Source organism: Aristolochia californica, unplaced genomic scaffold, assembly GCF_029961685.1.
Source record: "Aristolochia californica isolate CCGP_79_NKW_82.1479 unplaced genomic scaffold, dmAriCali1.0.hap1 SCAF_6, whole genome shotgun sequence".
NCBI classification, from domain to species: Eukaryota; Viridiplantae; Streptophyta; class Magnoliopsida; order Piperales; family Aristolochiaceae; genus Aristolochia; species Aristolochia californica.
Window position 1 is genome coordinate 38,742,174 of NW_027182257.1, and position 8,818 is coordinate 38,750,991.

At 42.0% G+C, this 8,818-nt stretch overlaps 1 protein-coding gene across 1 annotated transcript; it reads left to right on the plus strand.

Moving 5' to 3' along the window:
* Positions 1 to 6,221: 6,221 nt before the first annotated feature.
* LOC137934868 (glucan endo-1,3-beta-glucosidase 11-like) lies at positions 6,222 to 8,460 on the plus strand. The gene is made up of 4 exons (XM_068779424.1): positions 6,222 to 6,561; positions 6,656 to 7,278; positions 7,503 to 7,973; positions 8,265 to 8,460. Exons 1-4 carry the CDS (start codon positions 6,516 to 6,518, stop codon positions 8,337 to 8,339), a joined length of 1,215 nt encoding a protein of 404 aa, XP_068635525.1. The 5' UTR covers positions 6,222 to 6,515; the 3' UTR covers positions 8,340 to 8,460.
* Positions 8,461 to 8,818: the final 358 nt, after the last annotated feature.

Below are 8,818 nucleotides of genomic sequence, written 5' to 3' on the forward strand. Positions count from 1 at the left end.
CTTTTTCTCCCTCTCCGACTCCATCTCCGGTCGTAGATTTCCACCCCGACGATCTATCTCCCGGTCAACTAATCCCCTCACTTGGCTCTGCTGCTATGATTTGTCTGCCACTGTCAGCATTGCATCAATCCAGTACTACTAGCGTCTCTCAGTCCATTTAATGTCGTCAGGGAACACCTGGCTGTGCATTTCAAGCATCCCTCTGACACATTATGGCGCTGTTAATGCCCATAAAAAAGCTTGGTCCCTACCTCGAGTAACCATCGGCGTCCCTGTCGTTTCTTCGAATTCCACCATTTTAATTGGATTCGTCTTCAGTCATGGAGTTCTCTAACTTCCAACTGTTCTTCTGTGTCTGTCTGGCCATGTTCTTCTTCTTCTTCACTTGATCAAAAGATATAGTTCTATAAGTTACCTTGGAGATTGTGACCGTCCAACGCAATAATTAATCACCAATAGTGACAATCAACTCGAAAAACTAAGTAATGATTATAACAACATCGCCAGGAGTTCTCTAAAGAGAAATTGCACTCAAAATACCCAACAATAGGAGATGCAGAGCACGATCAGAGCGTTCCAATCACTCAAACTAGCTTCATCCATTAAGCCTCCCCTTTTATGTCAGATGAGGTGTAATGTTTGCCAGGTGTTCTATTCAACCGTAAGAGCATCCGGACATCAATTTGATTCCAATCCTCTCCAACAATCTCTAGGCGGATACCCTTTTTCCAAATTCCAGGTTCATGATCTCATTATAGAAGTGATGAGAGAATAAGAAAATAATTTTACAAAAAGCAAAAAGCACCCTAATGGGACGAAGTTTATAATTCTTATTTGACTTTAATTGGATACTCAGTACAATTTGAGATTATCCTTTATCTCTAACATGCCCCTACAAGATGGAACTTTGAAAGGAGAGTCCAATCTTGGTTTTCAAAAAGAGGAAGCGTGTTTACTTAAGCAGTTTGGTGAGAGCATTAGCTAACTGATCAACAAAGGAGATATGAGTAACCCGAAGAACGCCACTTTGAATTTGTTCACGGATGAAGTGGTGATCCAAAACAACATGTTTTATGCGAGAGTGAAATATTGGATTGGAGAACAAATTTATAGCACCGACATTGTTACAATAAAATACCGATTGTTATGAAAGAAAAACACTAAGTTCAGTAAGAAGAGAGTAGATCCAATGGATCTCAACTGCACTGGTTGCAACAGAGCAATATTCCGCCTCAGTGGATGAGTGAGTCACATTGTGTTGCTTCTTAAAACTCCAAGAGATAAGATTGCGACCTAGGTAAACAAGATAGGTACTTGCGGAAATGAAATCATCCAATCAACATCAAAGAACGCAAGGGGAGACAAAGAAGATTACCAATGTAGGACAATACCATGATCCACAGTCCCACAAAGATAGCGCAACAATCACTTGACAACATCCTAGTGGTCAGTAGTATGGCAATGCATAAACTAAGACAACTTATTTACCGCATAAGCAATGTCAAGTCGTGTAAGAGACAAGTATTGGAGACTACCAAAAACAGTTCAATATTCAGATAGATGAGAGAGTGTCATGCCAAAATGAATTGTGAGTGTAGATGTCGTGGCAAGAGACGTAGTTACAGGTTTTTGCATTTATCATGTGTGTGCGAGCAAGTAGATCGGAAATATACCCGCATTGAGATATAAGTAATATTTGAGAATGAGGAACAACTTCAATTTTGAGAAAGTCAAGGAGTCAAGTTCCTTGAGTAAAAATCGTTGAGCAAGAAGGTGGATAAACGTTGTCATCGATTATCAATGTCTCATGTAATAATAATGTCTTCCACATAGACTATAATATACAACACACCAATACCTTTGTGAGAGATAAATAGAGAGGAGTTTGCATAAGAGTTGGTGACGCCAAAGGTGATAAGAAATTGGCGCAACTCATGATATCAAGCACGTAGAGCTTGCTTGAGACCGTAAATAGCCTTGCGAATTTTGCAGACATGGTGGGATGATCACGATCAACGAAGCCCAATTGTTGTGCCATAAAAATATCCTCAGACATGGTACCTTAGAGAAATACATTATTTACATTAAGTTTCCGAAGTGAGTAGCCACGACTTACGACAAGGCTAAGAACAATGCGAATAGTAGTAGGTTTGACAACGGGACTAAATGTGTCATGATAATCAATCCAAGACCGTTGATGAAATCCCTTGGCAACTAAGTGAGCCTTGTACCTGTCAATAGATCCATCAGATAGAGATTTAGTACGAAAAATCCATTTGTAACCAACCAGATTCTATGAGGGATCCAAGGAAACGAGTTCACATATCCCATTCTGAACAAGAACATCATACTCATCAGACATAGTTTGACGATACTTGGGATTAGTGAGGGCTTGAGTCATGGTTGTTGGTTCACGGTCAACAAATGGAGAGAGCCGAGCTATGAGGTTTAATTTGTTGATGGGTTTGTAAATATTGTTTGTGGATCTTGTTACAATAACACGGGGAGAGGAAGGAGAGGAGTAGAAAGCAAATGGGGAAGGTAGGTGTGGGTCAGTCGATGAGGAAGGTGTTGGAGGGGGGTGAGGTAGCGGAGTGGGATTAGGTGTGAGGTCTTGAACGGATCTTGTAGAGGGCACAGAGGTCGAAGTTGTGGTTGATGTGTCAATAACAAGAAGAACACAAAGGAACACCATTGAGAGAGTGTGTCAGATAAAAAGGGTCAAGGTGAGACTGAAGTGTAGTGGAGGGGAAGATAGATTCAACAAATTTAACATGACATAACGTATAAAGACGAGAGGTGGTGAGTTCAAGACATAGATAGGCACTTTGAGTGGTAGAATGCCCAAGAAAGACACAAGGGAATGAATGATGAGTGAGTTTGTGGGAGGAGTATGGCTTGAGCCATAGATAACAAAGATAACCAAAACTTCAAAGTTTAGAGTAGTTAAGAAGAGTGCCAAAAACTTTAACAAATGGAGAAATAAGATTAAACAAAGGAGTGGGTATATGATTGATGAGATAGACAGTAGTGGAGACTACATATGACTAGTAAGATAGAGGTATTGATGCATAAGAAAGAAGAGACGGACCTGTTTTGACAATATGATGATGTCATCGTTCGAACCATTGTGTTCAAAGGTATGTGGAGGGGACTTGAGATGAGAAATGCCATTGGTAGCCAGAAAGGAGAACATTGTTTTATATTCCCCCTATTATTAGAATAGAGTGTTTTTACCCATTTACCAAAGAAGTTTTCAACAAGAGATCTAATCTAGACAAAAATATCAAACACGTGAGATTTTCTTTTGAGAGGGTAAAAACAAATATTTTTTTAAAGTGATCAACAAAACTAACATAATATTTAAAATCATTAATATAAGAAATAAGAGAGGTCCATATATTCGAGAAAATAATATCAAGGAGAAGCAGAGACAAGAGAGAAATGGGAGAATGGTAATTTGTCTCTTATTGCATTGACAAAAATTGTAATCAAAACTAAAATTCAGAGGATGTGAGATATCTAATTGAAAAGTAGAAATAATGTATCATAGAATTGGAGACGACGAATGACCTAAGTGATGATGCCACGAAGATGAAGTGGTCTGACACTAGAAAAGGCTACTAGCGATGAAGACAAAACTGAGGATGATGACCACTCATAAATACCATTCTTAGTTTGATCCTACAAAAGTGTTGCATTGTGTGAAGATCCCTCACAAGAAAAGAAGTAGGTAAAAATTCAATGAAAGTATAATTAAATTAATAGAACTGGTATATAAAATAAGAATCTTTTGTATTCTAGGAACACAAAGAATATTATTTAAGGAAAATGTGCGGAGGGTGTAGAGAGAGATTTGCAACCGGTATGAGTAATAGGGAGACTTGTGTCATCACCAATCACAATGTCGTCATAAGGATTGTGAATTGAGAGATTACTCAAGTCGATGGTAACATGGTGCGATGCCCCACTATCTAGAAGCCAAGGAGAATCAGTAGAATAGTTAGCGATTGCAAGATGTGCTCGTGGTTGCCATGGTGCTAAAGGGTGAAGCTGCCGGTGAGGAGGTTGGCGAGGAGCCTGGGGTGTAGGCAAAAGTTGTTGCATCTAACGAAAGGTATGACATTATAGAACGATGTGTCCTTTTTCACGACAGCAATAGCAATGACCGAGGTAGGGTCTAGGTTAAGATCAACCATCCGGAGTGACGATGTTGGTGAGACTTGAAGCAGTAGTTGTCGGTGGGAGGTAGGAGGATGCCCCAGGTTTTCGTTGATTACGATTACCTGACTAACCAGAATTGGAACAATAATTGGCAAGAGTTGCAGAAGTTGAAAGTGGAGAGGAGTGAGCTCAATGGATAGTAACAAGAGTTCTTTGTAGATGAGTTTTTGATGCATTTTATCAAAAGAAATTGGTGTGTCACGATCATGGATAATATCAACAAGTGGTTTGTAATCATCATCGAGTCCATCTAAAATTTTCTCAGTGAGATCCTCTTTATCTATAGTTTTTTAGGGCCACAAGTTCATCATTACGTGTTTTAATAAATTGCATATACTCGGAAATTGTTTGAGATCCCTTAGTGGCATACTTGAGTTATTCCTTGATTTACTTAATGTGACCGTGTCAAGACCGAGCATAAGTACGAGCCAGAGTATTCTAGGCTTCATGAGAAGTCTTTTATTGAGTAATAAGAGGAATGAGAGACGTCATGAGAGAGCTGACAAGAGATGAAGGAGCGGCATTGCGGCAACAGGTAGGAGGTAGCTATAGATCTGGGTCTTTAATGACGATAAAAAAATTGCTCAGAGGGATCGATTAGAGGGAGAAGACGATGATGTCTCGTGCCCTCTGTGATACCATATAGAAGTTTAGAGAGAAGAAAATAATTTTCACTTTTCACATTGATAAAGTATGAAAAAATTTATAATTTTATAGAAAGCATTATAGCATGGCCAAATGAAGTTTACAATTCCCATTTGACTTGAGTTACGTGCTGTAGCTACAAATTTGATCTCTTCAACCCTTTATCTCTATCATCCTTTATCTCTATCACTTATAACTCTTCCCACAGCAGTCCATGGTGGGGCTCTATCCTGCCCATGTTCGTAGCCATAATCCGAGAGCAGGCAGGCTGAGTGGAAAGGTGATGCTTTACACCACTGCCCGACTAACTTTAAACCAAATACATTTAACATACCAAATTTGCCAGGGACCCACTACCCGTCAGACTCTGCATTCTTTAAGTTTGGAATAAGCAGCCTTTATTTCAGTGGTGCGCTGACAAATGTTTTACTGATCTCAGGAGCATGTGGCCCCTCTCACGGGATCGAAAAAGACAACAGGGTCGCCGAGCTGGAAACCGGCCAAGGGCATTGCTCCGTCCGCCGAAAGACAGACTCAGCTACGCAAATTAGCAAACACTAAAGCTGCAACTCCCCCTTTTCATCTTCCTCTTTTCTCCGGTCGACGCTCTTGAAATTCGCAAGAGTAGCTGGACAAAGACGACAGTGAATAGGAACCTACTCTCTAAATCCATCGCAGTTTTTGGCAGACAAATCTTTTTTGTCCAGTATTGGGACCAAGCCGTAGCAGGACTGGAGCTGGGAAAACTCCACGAAAGTGATAACGTAAAATAAGAAGGGGGGACCTAGAAAAAAGCACAAGAGGTCATTCTGCAGATGACGAAGAGGAGAGAATCGTTACTTTTGTATTTGCGTTCAATACTTCAGATGACGAAGGCGTTCTAAGAAGGAGAGGGGAACACGAAGGCCTCCCCTTATCGTCCCGAGAAAAGGTGAAAAAGCTTTTACTTTACCAGCAAGTATACTCCCGGACGGAAGGAAAACTTTTGAAACAGTTAAAATAATCACTCCAACCGTGAAACAGATAATGGAAGTTACCAGTTAAGTTGTAGAAACATAAACCTCTAGTTTCTGTAAATTGGGTCGAATGCCTGTTAAACTTTCCATCGCAGTTTCTCTACGTGGTCATGGAGACGTAGTTGTTGCTGTCGCTTGGTCAAGTTTTTCAGCTGGGTCATCTCAAGCTGACGAACACTGATGTAAGAGTGGTTCAGAATGACACGGAACGTTTTATCGAAGATTATAAGAAAATATATTTTTGGCAGCCAAAAAATTTACTATGCTACTTGACATAATCGTTCGTAAATGAAAAGCATTTCATGCTTTAAAGTTTAATTGTTTAAAACGGAACAAACAATGAGCCGATTCGGGGTGGAAAGTTTAAAGCGGCGAGGGGGAGGCAAGAGGGAGCCAAAGCAGAGTGAAAGACGTCAATCTCTGGTTCGTCCAACCGAAGCGGCTTAGACGGACACGCGAGCTTGGCAAACCAAGCTGTCAGGGCATGCGTCGAGATCCTAGGCGTAAACCCCGCGACGGCCCTCACGCCGTTAACGAATTCCCACCTTCAAAGCTGTTGGTCGCTCAGTGGTGTGGCTCTAGTTAGTAGTTACTGGTTCCAACACTGGTTCGCTCTTCCTCCACCCGTCAATGGCGAGCTTCTCTTCACTGATTGTTCTTCTGCTTGTCTCGTGGGGTATTGCTTCGGTTTCGTACGCTTTTTGCTTTCTATTTGGGGATGTCTTTTGTTTTCCGTTGCTTGAACTGTTTTCTGGCGAATGTGTTTACAGGGTCTGTACTGCTAACGTTGGTTTCCGCAATCGGCATCAACTACGGCCAGGTAGCGAACAATCTGCCCTCGCCGGACAATGTAGTGCCGCTTCTCCAATCGATCGATGTGAAGAAGGTGAAGCTTTACGACTCCGATGCTCGCGTTCTTCGCGCATTCGCCAACACCGGCGTCGAATTCATCGTCGGCTTGGCAAATGAGTGCCTGGATAAGATGCAAGATCAGTCTAAAGCCGTTGCCTGGGTTAAAGAGAATGTGCAGACCTACCTTCCTGCCACGAAAATCACCACAATAATCGTCGGGAACGAGATCTTGACTGGGAATGATAAGGCCATGATGGAAAACCTCCTTCCGGCGATGCAGAACGTCCATGCCGCGCTGATTTCGCTGGGAATCGATAAACAGGTCAGCGTCACGACGACGCATTCGCTGGCGGTTCTTCAGACCTCGTATCCGCCCTCTGCCGGAGCTTTTCGCCCCGATCTGAGGGAGTACGTCTCCCCCATCTTGACCTTTCACTCCAAGACTGGTTCTCAGTTTCTCATCAATGCCTATCCATTTTTTGCATACAAGGCAAATCCGAAGCAAGTGTCCCTGGATTTCGTCCTCTTTCAACCAAACCAGGTGCGCTTATCTAACTCCTCCTCCAAAATGTCTGAGATTTTCGTCAAATAAATTAGTTCTTGATATCCCTTCCTCTGCTATCAAGCTTAAAGCTTCTTAAGATTGAACATTTCTTCTTCAGTCGATCCTGAAATGTCTATTGCAGAACATTAAAAAACTCTCCATTAATCAAAACGTTTTACTTTTTTTTTTTTTTTTTTCTCTTGGGTTGCTTTTCACTTCAGGGCATAGTGGACAGCGCCTCAAATCTCCATTACGACAACATGTTGCACGCACAAATCGACGCAGTCTACGCAGCGTTGGCCAGGTTGGGATACGGAAAGCTGCCGGTTCACATATCAGAGACGGGGTGGCCGTCCAAGGGCGACTCAGACGAGGTCGGCGCGACGCCGGACAACGCCCGGAAATACAATGGGAATCTGATGAAGCTCCTTTCCCAAAAGAAGGGGACGCCTATGAGACCCAACTTAGATTTAGATGTGTATGTGTTTGCTCTGTTCAACGAGAATTTGAAGCCCGGTCCAACTTCGGAGAGGAACTACGGACTGTTCAAGCCCGATGGAACGCCGGTGTACCAGCTGGCAGCGAGCAACGGCAATAGTAGCAGCGCGGCCGGAAGTGGAGACGGAATAGCCATTACACCTTCGCCGGGAGACAGTTCGACCTCCGGTTTCTTCGACATCTCCTCAGCCGAGGTAAATCTCTACATCTACTGGCTTTCTGCGTAATCACTCCATGTTGACCACGCAATGATTCTCAGTTCCTACCGATTCATTTTCATGGAAAATTTAATGTACAGTTAGGAATTGATTTATTGCAATAAAGTATGATCCGATGATTAGGTCTGTCCTTTTTTTGTTAAGAAATTGGGTCTGTGAGAGCACATAAAGATTCGTCGAAAGAGTCTCATACAGAAAACTCAATCATCTTTTTCATTTTCACTCAGAAGTCTGCTGATAAACATATTTACCTTGTTCGGTTTGCAGGGCTCTCTGCGGCGCGACATGGGGATTTTTCTCTTGGGCCTCCTATATGTATTTTTGAATTTATTCTCGCATTGATGCGATCCTTCCCGTGAGCATACTCTCCTGTCTCCATTTCATATTTTATTCATTTAGAGCTTGGAGCTTCGGATACCTGACACCCAGATCATTAACGAATTCTTTGAGCTACTTGGAGCAAGTCTGCTTTATTCTGGTTTTGTTTTCATTCTCCGGCCATCACATGCAAGTCCTTTGTTTTTATTCAGGTTAGGGATGACTCAATCATTAATTAATTGACACAGAGTGTGAAGCATTAACCAGATTAAATGGAAAGAAAAAGCACGGTTATTGATATGGTTTCATTACTATCAAATAAAAGAACAAATATTATCCATAAATGCATTGGGCCGAGCTCTTCCGTTACTGCACGATAAGCCTGAAGTTTCCTGTTGCAATGGAAATGGCAAAGTTGAAATGGAGAATTGGCCCCAAACGATCCGGTCTCTATGGAGAAAGGCTCATCATTTGATCATGTGATGCAGGAACAGAGTTCAACT

Excerpts from the sequence above, each read along its gene's own strand:
- LOC137934868 (XM_068779424.1), top strand. The coding sequence starts at position 6,516 with ATGGCGAGCTTCTCTTCACTGATTGTTCTTCTGCTTGTCTCGTGGG. Across the intron at positions 6,562-6,655 it reads TCTTCTGCTTGTCTCGTGGG|GGTCTGTACTGCTAACGTTG; the intron begins GTATTGCTTCGG and ends ATGTGTTTACAG. Across the intron at positions 7,279-7,502 it reads TCCTCTTTCAACCAAACCAG|GGCATAGTGGACAGCGCCTC; the intron begins GTGCGCTTATCT and ends TTTTCACTTCAG.